General features: G+C 41.3%; 1 protein-coding gene across 1 annotated transcript in view; it reads left to right on the top strand.

Moving 5' to 3' along the window:
• The window catches only part of LOC134800623 (protein CBFA2T3), a 126,728-nt gene that overhangs the window by 82,912 nt on the left and 27,376 nt on the right, over window positions 1–16,440 (top strand). Inside the window, exons 3-7 of the mRNA XM_063773108.1 lie at window positions 3,261–3,356; window positions 9,218–9,375; window positions 10,177–10,600; window positions 10,753–10,895; window positions 12,162–12,274. Of these exons, the coding sequence (XP_063629178.1) occupies window positions 3,261–3,356; window positions 9,218–9,375; window positions 10,177–10,600; window positions 10,753–10,895; window positions 12,162–12,274 (934 nt within the window). The remainder of the gene's footprint in view (window positions 1–3,260; window positions 3,357–9,217; window positions 9,376–10,176; window positions 10,601–10,752; window positions 10,896–12,161; window positions 12,275–16,440) is intronic.

Here is a 16,440-nt window from a genome sequence, read left to right on the forward strand (position 1 = left end):
TCATCATGCGACAGCGCTATATGATAATATGCTATAGCGCTATATATAGCGGCCATGTTGTTGTGACGTAGCCCCGTGTCACTCTGGGAATGGAAGACCATGTTTTATTAGACTATGGTTTTACGCGATTAAGTCCCGTGTTAGTTATAAAAGTAACACGTGGGTATGGGTATGGGTCCGTATGGGTGAAGATCGAGCGGTTTGGAGAGCGTACTCGGGCCGTCCGGATGGTCGACGACCGGTCGGGCGTCCTAGGTATCGCTGGAGCGATGAGGTCGTGAAAGATCTAAACGAGCTCGGTGCCGTCGATTGGACAGAAACGGCGCTAGACAGAGAAGCATGGCGTTCCTTAGTGTCAGAGGCCAAGATCCACTTCGGGTCGCTGCGCCACGGCTGTAAGTAAGTTATAAAAGTGTGAGTGAAAATCCATTACCCTCCTTTCGCCTACCTTTATCGGATGTTTTACCCAACAGGGGTATTATTTTCCTTTACGCCGGCGCCCGATCGGGTCTTTTGAAGCTGACTGTACCGCGGGAATGAAACGTCACGGGCAGTCGCGGTAAGTGCTGAGTAGGGATGGGACACGAAGGCAGTTATCGATAAAAAATATTATAGGTACCTACCTATAATAAAAGAGTACCTACTCTTTTCAAAATATATCTTTCTCTTTTCAAAAAGCGCTGGTGGCTTAGTGGTAAGAGCGTGCGACTTTCAATCCGGAGGTCGCGGGTTCAAACCCCGGCTCGTGCCAATGAGTTTTTCGGAAGTTATGTACGAAATATCATTTGATATTTGCCAGTCGCTTTTTGGTGAAGGAAAACATCGTGAGGAAACTGGACTAATCCCAATAAGGCCTAGTTTCCCCTCTGGGTTGGAAGGTCAGATGGCAGTCGCTTTCGTAAAAACTAGTGCCTACGTCAAATCATGGGATTAGTTGTCAAGCGGACCCCAGGCTCCCATGAGCCGTGGCAAAATGCCGGGATAACGCGAGGAAAATAACTCTTTTCAAAATATAACATGCTTTTGAAGTTTCTGTAGGGAATGAAACGTCACGGGCAGTCACGGTAAGTGGTGTGTAGGGATGAGACATGAATGCGGTTATCGATAAAAAAAATATCATTTAAAAACTGTGACAGAAAGTTGACAATATAATATTGAAAGTTGACAATAAGTTATAAGAGTCGGTTAGTTAAATCCTAAAACAGGGATCAAGACCTCATTTCTGCAAGTCATTTCTTTCAAGTAATATTTTTAATATTCATACCATTTTAATGCAATACGAGACTTTATCGCGTAAAAACTACTTAATAAAAATTACTAAGTTGCTTCCGTACGAGTATAAAGCACCTAAGATTTATATAAATTTCCCAATTCATGTTAATCGATATGTTATTGTCTTATTATGCTATTAAGTCCTAAATTTTGTTCTAAAATTACGATAATATTGAGTTTTAATTTTTCAACATTATTTTATGGCGTCGTGGTCGTGGAGATTTGTTAATTGAAGACCCCTTCAATTCCTTTAGAACTTTCACATTGTTTTTAAAATTTCTGCAACTTGTATACCTATACAATCGAAGTAATCAAACCAACTGATTTGTGAGTGAAACCTACTGTAGAACATTTTCAGCGTAAGTGTCATAATAATTTTAGTGGACATAGTAAACGTGTAAAGGTTTCACAATGGGTCAGGAATCAAATTGTTCGATAGATTACTGTCGATTTTTGCCTCCAGTGTCCCCTCCCTAGCGCGCCGTGTCGCGGACAGCCGACAAAAACACGGCCAGTCAGACGCAGCCTAATGGCGGAGGTGTCACACACAGACACACACCAACTACTTATACATAAATAGGTATGTTTATATCGCTATCTTCTTCTTCTTATGGTGCCGTCTCCTGCCGGAGGTTGGCTATCATTAGGGCTATTTTCACTTTTGACGCTGCAGCTCGAAACAGCGATCTGGTGCTCATCTTGAACCAGCACCTGAGGTTTTTAGCCACGAGGTACGTCTTCTCCCACATTTTCGTTTTCCCTGGATTTTCCCCTGTATTATCAGCTGGAGGAGGTGGTATTTGGGCGTTTTCAGAAATAAATATTGAAAACCTGATTCTTTCACATCTGGACGTTCTTGGGCTCATTCTACTCAGAATCGACAGCATTCTCCATCCCACCATTAAAAAAAGATGTCCCAAAATGTCCATTCCATTACGTCACGTTTTAGTATGAAAAAATTTTTCACTTGTAATTGTGCGTGACGTAGTGGAATGTACAATTTTCATACAAATTTTTGGGCCATTTTATTTTATCATCAGAATTGAATATGCCAGTGATTCTGAGTTGAAAGAACCCAAAAACACCGGGATATGTGAGAATCGGGTTTTCGATATCTATTTCTGAAAACGCCCATTTGTCATTTCGTAATATATGACCAAAGTACTGCAGTTTCCTAATCTTTATAGTATCCAAAATGTCTTCTTTTGCACTCTCTGCAGCACGCTGTCATTGGTTACTCTATCCGTCCATGAGATTTCCAGTATTCTCCTGTACACGCACATCTCAAACGCCTCTAGACGTATACTTATAGCTTTATAGCTTTATATATCGCTATACAACATACATATCACGGCAGTGGGGAGACACTCCTGACTTCGGGCAAACTCGGCACCGTTCGGCTCAGCATTGCTCCGAGCAATTATTAGGGTTAGCACCACTTGACGTCCTTTTGCGTGCACGACCACAGATAAGATAATGACTTGAATTTTGACAACCCTAAATAGTCGAAAGGGATAGTGCCATACATTAGAAAGGGATAGCATGATTCGTCCCTCAATCGCTGTCAAACTTCGATTTTGTAGGAAGTGTCCTTTCTGTACGGTAGTACTATTATTTATTCTGTGATCACGGTACGGTATATGAACAATACACAGAGCGAAATAGCAAATATTTCAAGAGGCGGATTTCTAGGACTTATTTAATTCAAAAACCGAAACTCTTTCTCGCTCTGTTTTTTATATTCTGTTCTTAGTATTTGTTGTTATAGCGGCAACAGAAATACATCATCTGTGAAAATTTCAACTACCTAGCTATCACGGTTCAGCCTGGTGATAGACAGACAGATAGACAGACAGACAGACAGATAGACAGACAGACAGATAGACAGACGGACAGACAGACGGACAACGGAGTCTTAGTAATAGGGTCCCGTTTTTACCCTTTGGGTACGGAACCCAAAAAAATGTAAATGTATGTATTTGTTGCAGCACCAGCAGGCAAGGAGCACCGCTCCCCAGAACAGGAGGAGAGCCGGTCTTCCCCCACCCCAGGTCCCCCCAGTCCACAAAACAACGGCACAGCAGGTGTGTAAAGATATTTGATGAAATACTCATCAGTCGTTCCCTCAATGCTGAGGATTGTGACATCATCATGTCCTAATGTTGCTGACCAGTCTCTTCCATAGGCTTCTGTCACCCGCCATATGCACGGCTTCCTGCACTACATCTGCAACGGTGCAGTAACTTGTGCGCTCCATCTAGCGGCTGGTCTGCCGCGAGTCTTCTGGCCCTCAACTTTGCCCGTCATAGTCGTCATTTCTTGGCTATCAGGAGAACTTCGAGAGAGGTGGCCAAAATATGCAAGGATGCGGTCTTGACATATTATTATGGTCGACAGCCGGCGGTTTATGCGTAGCTCTTCTAGAATGGACTTGATGAAATACTCGCTCTATTTAAATTGCGCAATACATGAAGGTACAAATGGCAGACTTAATGCCTTAAGGCATTCTCTACCAGTCAACGAATGGGTTAAACTAGAAAGAATAATAATAATAATAGAAGATAAATAATCCACGCAAGCTTATCAAAAGACCGGGATTTATAGGCCCGTGAAATCCAAAATAGAAGATTATATGTAGGTTGATACTGATAGTACTATTTTTAGCATCAAAAACGTATATATGTATATGTTACTTAAATGTTCATGACAAGTCTCATGTTATTTCAGCTTGTTTTAAAATGAGAGCGTAACTTCCATTGTATGGGAGCGGCATTTTAGCGCAGTGCTGAGGGCCTACCGCGAACCACGTTCGACGTGCTACCTCTCTGTCGCACTTATAAATTCGTACGTAAATGTAGTTCGTTTTTTTAGCATTAGAAATAAGGTAAACAATCTTGATGTGTCTTTTAATTGAAAACACATTTTAAAAATAAGTCACGGTAAATATGTAACAATTATGAATCTAATACGATCATTTATATTCTTCTGCTTTCATAAGTAATAGTTATTGATTAATTATTAAAAAGCGTTTTTCAATTAAAAGACGTCAAGATCGCTTACCCACTCTCAAGTTCTTTCAAATGCTAAAAAAAACGAACTATAAGTGTGACAGGGAGGCAACACGTCGAACGTAGTTCGCAATAGGCCCTCAGGTGTGACTTTTAACATTTAGAATTTATTATCCTACTTGAGTGTTATATAAAGGCCTGATATCAGCTTAAGAGCCACCCCACACTAGCGTCTCCCGAGTGTCGGCGTCTAGTCAACTCTATGGCTGCTGCTACTCGACGCCCTTAGTCGTCCAACTTAAGGCGATATGATTCGACTCATCAACGAATCTGAGGGGGTGAGGTGCGCGGCAAACCGTGAAGCCCCGCCCGCGCGTCCCGCGACCCGCTCGCCGAGATCGTGAGCGCGCGTCGCGCACGGTAAACATAGCAGACGGGTCACAGTATAATGATCTTATGATGGCAGTATTTTAACTAGACCGGGAAATGGTCACGTTTTAGAGTTTTTATTGTATATGTACGTATGTATTTTTTGCATTACGTATTTCTGATCATTTCATGTAGAATTATTATTTTTATATAGACATGTGTACTTATTATTGATCAATAAAGAACGTTTTAATTTCATGACAGCGTGTTCGAGTTAAAGTACCTAAAGGAAAGTAACAATTTTAAAGGAGACGGTCAATTAAGGGTTCTATTTATAAAGGTTATTAACCTTAATCAATAATTTTACTTTACAGATTCCTTTAACTCAATAACGCTGCCGTGAAATTAAAACGGTGTTACTGATCAGTAGTACTTATTTATAAGCTCTAAAAACAAAAAAAAAAAAACAGTTTCAAAGTAAATTTCTGATAACTTTTTGTCAGTGCAAGCCTTATGGTTTCTTCTTGGCAACATTTTACATGAAAATGCTTTTGGTGGGTCTCATTATCACAATTTCCAATACTTTTGTTGCCTAACTTAACAAATTATTGTTTACAATACCTATCGACTTTATACCTATTTTAATGATCACACAATTTTAACGAAACAATGTTTTCAAGAAAATAATTCAATTAAGTGCGAGTCAAACTCGCGCACCGATGGTACCTACATTTTATTAAGTACATTATATATATATTTTTTAATTAAGTTGTAACTGACTCATCATCATCATCTCAGCCATAAGACGTCCACTGCTGAACATAGGCCTTTCCCTTGGACCTCCATTCCGGTCGGAAGCGACCCGCATCCAGCGTCTTCCGACGGCCTTAACAAGGTCGTCTGTCCATCTTGTGGGTGGACGTCCTACGCTGCGCTTGCTAGTCCGTGGTCTCCACTCGAGCACTTTTCGACACCATCGGCCATCTTCTCTGCGCGCAATGTGGCCTGCCCATATATATAACATTTTCAAGAAGTCTGGTCGCTTGTGGTGAAAAAAAAATGTATGGAGAACAGAGTGGCCAACTTTCTTAAAAATAGTTTATCTAATACTGATTCTAAAATGGTATCACACATGCTATTTACATTTCTACAAATAAAGATATGGCCTAGATGGTGTTTAAAGTGAAGTATGGTGCTAACTAGTAAAAAAGACAAAAGTGCGATTATCTCGAAAACCACGAAACTATTACTAGACCTATAAGTGCATTTTCTGGACCAGCCTAAGCTGCCCTGTCGATGGTTAGAAGGTTGTCCATTAATTACTGGACATCCTGTATAGAGATGTAACTAACCCAAATCGATAGTCACAGCAAGCGATTACGATTGGATGGCACGTAGACTGAGGTATCGAATTGTGACGTATAATGAATTTTTATTTGCGATTTAAATAAAGCTAGAATTATATGGTTTTCGCGCAAGGCATTTAGTACACCGACCGAGTAGGTCGCACCCATCGTCAAAATCTAAACTAACTGGGGATCTATTTTAAAGTTTATTTATGTTATTTCTGTGTCAAATTTGTTGTCTGTTAGGTGACGATAAATATATCCATATTTACAGTTGATTATCCACCTTTTCCTTATTTTTATTAAAAGAAAAATGAAAAATTCATATCGATTTACTTAGACGACTACCGATTCATAAAGGTGGTGTCCGGCTAGCCCTAAAATTAAAAAAAAAGACGTAGAACGTAAACGTTCGTAGTGCAATTGTTTTCCTTTGTGATTTCGATGTGCGAGACATTTTACGTTGTATTGCTGTTGTGAGTGACAGATGTCAAATAACGCAAATAAATATGCACACAGTATATGTCGGTGACTTTAGTTCGTCTACGGATCTCCTCATTTCTGATTTGATCACGCAGAGAAACTCCGAGCATAGCCCTCTCCATAGCTCGTTGAGCGACTTTGAATTCTCAGATGAGGCCGATAGTGAAAGACCACGTAACTGACTGAATAACACAAAATATTAAAAAAAATTGTCTTATACCCGCCTTATTTTGAACTCCCTGTAATCACACCCCGTATTCCGCACCCTTCACAAATAATCTGATTTAGTAAAGTTTACTAAATGTTTTTTTTATGATCTTGATCGCGTAATAATGTGTTAAACCCAAAATAGCGTCTTAAAACGTATTAAATTTTTTATAATTTGATCTTATTAAGCATTTATATGAGAAGAGCGACAAAATTTTACGATCGTTATTTATAATTTTTTTTTCGTTTTCAATAAAGAAGGAAGTTTGAGAAAATTTTGTTAATTAACAATTGCCTAAATAACTTTAAGATAAATTTCTACAAGTAGTACATTTGTTGACATGTTTTAAATACACCATAATTTTTTTTAAATTTTCAATGAATATTTAATACCTTTAAAATTATATTGAATGTTACGTAATCGCTTTTTCACGCCGAAAATGAGGCGTGGAGGACTGTGTTCAGCGTTGAATAAAAAGTATAAATAATGGAGATACAGTCCTGCAAGTATATAATGTTGTATTGGAAATATCCTCCTCTTTAATAATATTAACTAGATTTTGCCCTGTGCGCGGGGCCCGAGGGCCCCGCGGTACGCGTGTTGTTTGCTGTTGGTGCTGTTGTTGACGTGTTGTTGTTGCTGTTGTTTGTGCTGTTGTAACTATTAACCTAACCCATTTTTCTGGTAGCAGTCCGTTTCTGTAGGGTTCTCAGTTCTAACCTAACCTAACCCACTTTTCTGGTAGCAGTCCGTTCCTGTGAGGGTCGCAGTTCTAACCTAACCTAACCCACTTTTCTGGTAGCAGTCCGTTTCTGTGAGGGTCGCATTTCTAACCTAACTTAACCCACTTTTCTGGTAGCAGTCTGTTCCTGTGAGGGTCGCAGTTCTAACCTAACCTAACCCACATTGTTGGTAGCAGTCCATTCCTGCTGTTTTTATTGTTGTGTAGTAGTTTGTTTTCCAAAGGGAGAAATAAATAAAGTTGTACTTTTGATAATAAGAAAAGATCCGCATGCGAGAACTTCATTCCCGCAGCTCGGCCTTCGGCCTCGCGTGCTTGGGAAATCGTAACTTTTCCTAGTCGGCCATTTTGAAAAATTTTAAATGCAGTTTGTTTTGTCTTGGGGCCCTCTATGACATTTGGTCGAGCACCCCCCACCCATCTCGCACCGTAATATGAATACTTTTTGAGATATTGGGGAAAGATCTCTACTTTTTCCCCCTTTTTTTGCTTATAACTTTTGATATTTTGTGTGTGCTACTACACGCTTCGAATGCATTTTTCTAGGCATTATGACGAATCTAATGAGGTATCACACGTATTTTTAGGAGTATTATCTCTATTTTTCACCGTGTTCAGTTTCTCGAACAAGACTAATACAACCAAGCGCAAGATGAACTGCCTGTAGGCACCTTGAACTCTCAATTATATTTATTTCATGTCGACCGTGGTCAAATATTAAAATTAGTGATATGTATTTAGTTCTTAAATAATTGTATTGCGATATGCCTATTAGGGTAATTTTTTCAATTATTTCAATTTGACATTTTATATTTATTTAAATTTATGATTATGATGATGAATTTGCACGCTTGACGGGCGTGGCGCGTTGCATGCGATCCAAAGCCGGGCGCCTTCGGCACCCTCATACTAAAAGCGTAACACTATACATATATTGTAACATCCCCATACTGTATCAATCCAAATAAATAATTTCTGATTTTCAAAGGAGTCAAAGAGCACGAAGGAATATAATCATTTTGCAGATCGGACGTAGGTATATCAGTAAAGGTGAAATACTGTAAATATATCATACTTACATACTCACAATTATATTATCTAGGAATATAATATTATTTACCTACATTGAAATTGGTTGCTGACCTAGTGAAAATACTGAAATATTTTAACTGTTGATGTAGGAAAGCTAGGCGCTTTCAAGCACCTCGTAAAGTATTAGATGCTTCTGTTAGCAGAAAGTGTGTTTTTATAGCACTTAGTGACTTTTTCTTACGTTTCATATGCTTTGTTTCCCATTGTTTGTAAATGGTAAAATCACGTGACCGCGCGGAACATACTGACGCAGGTCCGTCCTCTACAAGCGCTGCCGCGCGACTGAAGAGGGCGTAAGTGCGTTCGCGAGTGATGGCGGTTGCGGATTTAGTAGGTATTGAAACATAGAAATTATTTTAATGATGTTACCGAGACAAAGTGATCCAAATCATCTAGATTATCTTATTACCTATACATTTATGTAAAAAACAAGTCAAAAAAGTTTGTATTGTAGCTCTGAGATTGATTTATTGTTAAAAAAAGGCGTAACTTTGGATTTTTTTTCTATCGAGCAAAGTTTATCTAATCATGTTTTTGAGATCCAAAACATATCTGCCAGATCCTTAAGTATAAGATATATTTTTTTCACAATTTTAAAACATTGTTTCTTATATTTCCGATGGATTCAAAAAACTGGTTCGCTTAGCTCGTACGGGAAAAGCACGCCTTAATTACTAACTAATATATTTCTTCCCAGCCCTATCTTCCACGGAATCCCTCTCCCCACCGCTGGGCGAAGCGCGAGCACCGGCGTTACTCCGTCTCCGGCGCTTCCTATCGGCGTTGCTGCAGTTCGCCAGCGACGTCGGCGCCGACACCGCCGAGCGCGTCAAACACCTCATATACAACCTCGCGGTTAGTATTATCCCTCTCCCCACCGCTGGGCGAAGTGCGAGCGCCGGCGTTACTCCGTCTCCGGCGCTTCCTATCGGCGTTGCTGCAGTTCGCCAGCGACGTCGGCGCCGACACCGCCGAGCGCGTCAAACACCTCATATACAACCTCGCGGTTAGTATTATCCCTCTCCCCACCGCTGGGCGAAGTGCGAGCCCCGGCGTTACTCCGTCTCCGGCGCTTCCTATCGGCGTTGCTGCAGTTCGCCAGCGACGTTGGCGCCGACACCGCCGAGCGCGTCAAACACCTCATATACAACCTCGCGGTTAGTATTATTGGTCTCCCTCTCCCCACGCACCGCTGGATGTTATTTCACCTACATCTGTGTTTGATAAAACTTATTTCTTGATGGATACATATAAAATATCCACTAGACAGTTAATAGTTTAATACCCCGATGATTAGGCCTTTTATTTCTCGAACTATAATTAGTGGGCGACCCTGATCCTTTCGGGCATCCTCGGCTCCGTTCGGCTCAGCATTGCTACGAGCAATTATTAGGGTTGACACAACTTGACGTCCCTTTGCATGCACAACCACAGATAAGGCACCTAATGGCCTCAATTTTAAGAACCCTAAATAGCCGAAAGGGATAGTGCCATACCTTAGAAAGAGACAGCATGATTCGTCCCTGAATCGCTGTCAAACTTCGATTTTGTAGGAAGTGTCATTTCTGTACGGTAGTACCATTATTCTGTGTCATATATCTTTAGATACCTACTGTGATCATAATAAGCATAACTCATCTTCCTCTATTTTTGCAGTCTGGCACGATCTCGATTGAGGAGTTCCAAACAGGCGTGCAAGAGTGCACCAACTACCCCCTCCGGGCTTCAGTTCCAGGGTTCCTCCGTGCCCTACTACCAGCAGCTCAGAGAGACCTGCACGCCAGGGCCAGGAGGGCTAAACAGGTACGAACACGATCGAGGAGTTCCAAACAGGCGTGCAAGAGTGCACCAACTACCCCCTCCGGGCTTCAGTTCCAGGGTTCCTCCGTGCCCTACTACCAGCAGCTCAGAGAGACCTGCACGCCAGGGCCAGGAGGGCTAAACAGGTACGAACACGATCGAGGAGTTCCAAACAGGCGTGCAAGAGTGCACCAACTACCCCCTCCGGGCTTCAGTTCCAGGGTTCCTCCGTGCCCTACTACCAGCAGCTCAGAGAGACCTGCACGCCAGGGCCAGGAGGGCTAAACAGGTACGAACACGATCGAGGAGTTCCAAACAGGCGTGCAAGAGTGCACCAACTACCCCCTCCGGGCTTCAGTTCCAGGGTTCCTCCGTGCCCTACTACCAGCAACTCAGAGAGACCTGCACGCCAGGGCCAGGAGGGCTAAACAGGTACGAACACGATCGAGGAGTTCCAAACAGCCGTGCAAGAGTGCATCAACTACCCCCTCCGGGCTTCAGTTCCAGGGTTCCTCCGAGCCTTACTACCAGCAGCTCAGAGAGACCTGCACGCCAGGGCCAGGAGGGCTAAACAGGTACGAGCAATTCTCAAAAATTTTGTACATTTCGATCACATCTTAGATTTCTATAAAAATTGGTATGCTGGTAAAGTACTTACATGAAGCTGAACAACTTCCACCACATTTCCCAAAATGTCCCAGAAAGTTTCTAAGAAGCATTCCTTTTTTGTTACCATATGTGTAAGGAAATCTGGTAACGAAAAAGGAATGTAAAATTAGGCAGATCATGATATTCCTAGGCATATCGTGAATCGTGAAAATCATTGGCTCGATCTCAGGGCTCCTATTTCTGGACAGGCCCTTTGGGCATTTGAAGTATAACCTAACGAACCTGATCCTACGTAGGTATCTATTGGTTTAATGTGACTACCGGCAAAACATTCACAACAAACACACACAGGAACTTGACGATCGGCGGAGGCAGTCTTATTGTTAAAAGTGGTCAATTACTATGTAGTGGCATAGAGAAATATAGTAAGAATAGAGTGCTCACTCCATACATCAGTTTTGATACCAAAACGACTAGGTATTATTTTCGCAGTCGACATCTAGCATCGAGTAGCGGAATTATCAGTACCGCTACTTGATACTAGAATTCTCTAGTGTCGCGACTCACGAAAGTTGTATTGAACAACAATCTACAACTAATATTAAAAGCAGAAGTCGTTGAAAATAGAGTTCCGGTTAATCCGGTTATAATATTAGCTGAAAATTGTTGAGCATTAGACTTTTCGGTCGTCGGACCATCTATTGTCAAGTAGCAGTACTGATAATTCCGCTACTCGATGCTAGATGTCGACTACGAAAACGACTTCTATGGAGCACTCAATGTTTTTTCTTTATGGTAGTGGCCAGTAGGTTGGTTAGTGGCCACTTCTTATATATATATATATATATTTTTTTATGAAATAGGAGGCAAACGAGCAGACGGATCACCTGATGGTAAGCGATTACCGCCGCCCATGGACACCCGCAACACCAGAAGGGTTGCAAGCGCGTTGCCGGCCTTTAAGATGGGAGTACGCTCTTTTCTTGAAGGTTTGAAGGTCGTATAGGTCCGGAAATACCGCTGGCGACAGTTCATTCCACAGTTTGGCTGTGCGAGGCAGGAAGTTTCTGGAGAAACGCACAGTTGAGGACTGCCAACCATCCAAGTGATGAAGATGGTAATGTTGTCGCGTAGGGCGATGGCGAAAAGAAGCGGCAGGGATTAATCCGAACAATTCCTCGGAGCATTATGTTGATGACCATTTCCTAATGACGTTTTTTATTCTCTACCAGACCCCCCTGCAATACGTGCGCGCCCACGAACACCTAATCCTAGAGTCGGGCGGCGACGGTGGCGACATCTTCGCTCAGCCCGGGGATTCCCTCAAACGACGCGCCAGCGACCCGTGAGTAAATCTTTAATATGTGGGGCATTATCTATGAAAAGGGACCTTATTGTCGATGGCGCTTACGCCGCACAGCGTCGCTATTTATATCGGAGCATTGTTAATAATGGCGTAAGCGCCATCGACAATAATGTCCCTATTCATTTCATAGATAACGTCCCATATACCTACCTGTAGTAGCTAATGTAGCTATGTATACATAGACATATCTTTATTTTGTGTGACATTGTTTTATTTATTTATTTTATTTCTTTCTTTCTTCTTCTTAGCGTGTGAAGGGATCATAACTAGATAATATTTTGCCAATATCTTGTCACCTCTAACCCCCGGGGGGTAGCTCTTATGAGGTCTTTTTTCTTTCTGTTCTAATGTTAAGTTGACGATCTTTTAGTGAAAGCCTTTGTTTTATACTTTTGTGTAAAATACTGTGTTTTTTTCTTTAAGATATAAATATATCTAATTTATACTAGGAATACACATGTACGGTGAAGGAATTTAATTTCACAATTGTCACAGTGACAATAATATGAGGTCCTAAGTGACTTTCATATTGATTGCCACTGTGACAGGGTACGATTAATTCATTTTTTTGACTGTAGGTACAAAATTGCGGAAGTTTTTACTGTTTGGAATTGTGTACATGCCTCATTGACTGAGCGAGTACGAGCCGAAGCACCAAACTGAAATACTAATATACTTATTCAATTTATTGACCCAAAAAAAAAACAACATATAAATAATAACAGCATAGGTACCTTCAGATCCACAGCGCAGGCTTCGTCATCATACAGATAGCTCATCCACCTCAGGTTTCGTCAAAATAAAATGTTTATTTTCACATATGTCATCCGCAACACGCATCGTCAAATTTAAAAGGAAATTGGTCATTACAAAACACTAGCAAGGCATAAACCTAAGATATCCTAATCCGGCAAGTACCCGGCACAAACGTCCCCAAAATACCAGGGGCGTTCCCGCGCTGAATAGCCAACTAATATATTACAATTTTAATATATTAATTCCAAACTTAGCCGTATTTACAAATGATTCACATCAAAAATAGTTCCAAGTTAACCGATCGACGCCATCTGTCGGACCTATAAACCGAGCGCCTGCTGCGAACATCATAGCAAAGTTTCGATTTCGCTAATTGCTTACACTAAACTAGCAGGCGCTTCGAATCGTTACGTTAAACGCCTTTAAAACTGTTGTAATGGGCGTAATTTGAGTCATTTAAATAATGTTTTCAAGTTGAAACATGTATTAATAGATAGGGCGGTTTAATATAGTATAATAACACTAGGTATTTGAATATCAGCTATTTAGTTTTAACACATTTTTTATGATGATCACCGGCGCGATTGGTACCTAAAGTCTGGCCAACTGAATATTGATACAAAATTTTACGTCAATACAGATGTCGTGCATAATTATTTTCCTTCGTATTTTCACGGAAACGTACGAACGTGTCTTGCTATTTTAGTCAGTCGCGGTACAAAACGTGCTGACGTTGACTGAAGTAGCATGACGAATACGAACGTTTCCGAGAAAATACGATGGAAAACAATTATGCAATACATCTGTACATATAATATTCGCTTGTGAAGCTAACTAATCAGGTTAGTTCGAAATACAGAGCCAGTACCTACATTGCCTGCTTGAATAAGTGCATTGCATGTAAATGAACTTTCGTTGCGTTGACCCAAATTAATCTAGGTACAGTCAGCAGCAGAAGTTGCTAAGCGGGCGTGGTGTTCAAAATTATCTTGACGGGACTTTATTGTTAAGAGAAAAAGAGCGTGTCAAGGTAATTTTGAACACCTGGCCCGCTTAGCAACTATTACTGCTGACTGTACTATTTGACATAATATATGTCATATTCAAATAATGAATACTGCTTATAGTCGGTTCCACGGTGGGCAGTCAATAAAGAACTATAGGTTATAGGTTTAGGCTTGGTTTCCGCAACTCGACGTCATATTATTGCGCCTATTTTACGTGGTGGGTTGGCGGCACTATTCCGGCCAACCCAACTCTACCAAGAAGCCAAGCAGACCCTTGACGTTGCCGACGACTTCTGGGAGTAGGGTTACCAGATGACAGGAATTTTCCTGACATGTCAGGAATTTTGGCCGATTGTCAGGAATGCGGCCGGAATACGAAAATGTCAGGAATTTTAGTGAATTAGCAGACTTTTCTACTATGTACCTATGAAGCTACATTATTCAAATTTACTCACAAAAATACAAACCAAATTAAATTAATATAAACAATGTATCAAGCATATACATAGATATAGCTTACGGCTAGCTCGAACCCCCCCCCCCCCCCCCTGTCGCTGATATGAGTGTCAGGAAAAATATTCGCAAATCAGGAATTTTGTCAGGAAATCCCGAATTTGTATCTGGTAACCCTATCTGGGAGAGACCCCGGTGAGCCGAGGTGGTGTGCCCGGTATTCTGCCACCCCTGGGCATTCGAGAATGACGTGGGCGGCTGTCTCCTCTGCCTCCATGCATGATCTGCAGAGGGGGCTATCTGTAACACGTAGGGTTAATAGGCGCTAATAAAGAACTATTGACCACGGCTTTTGGCACGCGGGCGGGATGTTTTCCGCGATTTACCCCCTCGTTACCACGCACATGGTCGTTCGATGGGGTGGAAACGGCATAAAAGCACGTGCCAAGCGGCTGTGCTCATATTTCAAATAAGCTGCGTTAATCGGCAAAGATAGGGCGGAATACAGACTGACAATGGGCTTGTAATTACCAAATTTATGACACTTTTAAAAAAACCGGCCAAGTGTGTTAAAAATAAGTTACGTCAAATATGTAACAATTATGAATCTAATACGATCATTTATATTCTTCTGCTTTCATAAGTAATAGTTATTGATTTTTAAAAAGCGTTTTTCAATTAAAAGATATGTCAAGATCGCTTACCTTCTTTGAAGTTCTTTCTAATGCTAAAAACAACGAACTATAGCTCAATGCGGATTGGTCCATCACATAATTAAATTAGTAATAACTCAATTATAGTTAGTTGCTTTATTTTTGTCGTTTAGTTTCTAGAAAGAAGATTTCTTAGAAATTTTGCGTCATTTCATTTCGCCGAAGAATGTCTCGACAATGTTTCATTTCACCCATTTTACCGAAAAAAGTTAATTTATTTTTCTCTGAAAATATCAGTCAAATACAATAAACTAGCCACCCGCCCCGGCTTCGCACGGGCTACACAAAAACCTCAACAAATTATACACCCAAACCTTCCACAGGAATCACTCTATTGTAAGGTGAACCGCATAAAAACCCGTTCAGTAGTTTATGGCGAACATACATACACACAAACAGACGCGGCAGATGACTTTGTTGTGATCAAAACCATAAAACGTCAGTGGCGTAGCTAGGCGTGGGCGAATGGGGCCTTCGCCCGCGGCCTCGCACTTAGGGGGGGCCTCGCAAAGCCAACCTTTTTAGGACCTTGGGAAAACACATTGAAAAGGGCCTCGCAGACGTGGTTTTCGCCCACGGCTAGATTGGTTCACGCTACGCCACATTAAAACGCTAAAACGTTTAAAAGCAAGTCATAGAAGGTAGGATCCTATAGACGTACTATACGCCTGAGAGGGACAAAACATACGTAATGCGACGCTTGGTCAAATTTATTTGTTGCCCACCATAATTCATACTAAATTTACAGTGGGGAATAAAAAAAATGTGAGACTGTGACAAGGACAAACACTAATAGCCAGATACATAAGACTATCCTGTTCGGTTATTTCCCCCTACTCCTCATGCCTGATGCAGTTATATACTAGATTCATGAAGCAAGTAATCTAAGGCTGCAACTAGCGCCTGCCGCAAATCTGGTGGCAATTATCAAGCAATCAGAAGTTTGCTCGGACTGACCGGGCAGGCGCCCGCCGCGGACCCATGTGCCGGCGATTTGTAAAACCAGTGATTTATTAGGCACAGATCTCACGTCCACTAGACTGAGCATCCTTCCTCTTCATACATGCGGGCTATGGTTTAACAGGGATTAATATACTTTATTTGTAAACATTGTGCTTATGCACTTAAGGCGCGGTGTGTAGTAAAATGCGCTTTTTTGTCACCATATTTACAGACTTTTACAAGGATTTCATGCATTATTTTCTAGTATGTATAA

The sequence above is a fragment of the Cydia splendana genome, chromosome 20 (genome assembly GCF_910591565.1).
Source record: "Cydia splendana chromosome 20, ilCydSple1.2, whole genome shotgun sequence".
NCBI classification, from domain to species: Eukaryota; Metazoa; Arthropoda; class Insecta; order Lepidoptera; family Tortricidae; genus Cydia; species Cydia splendana.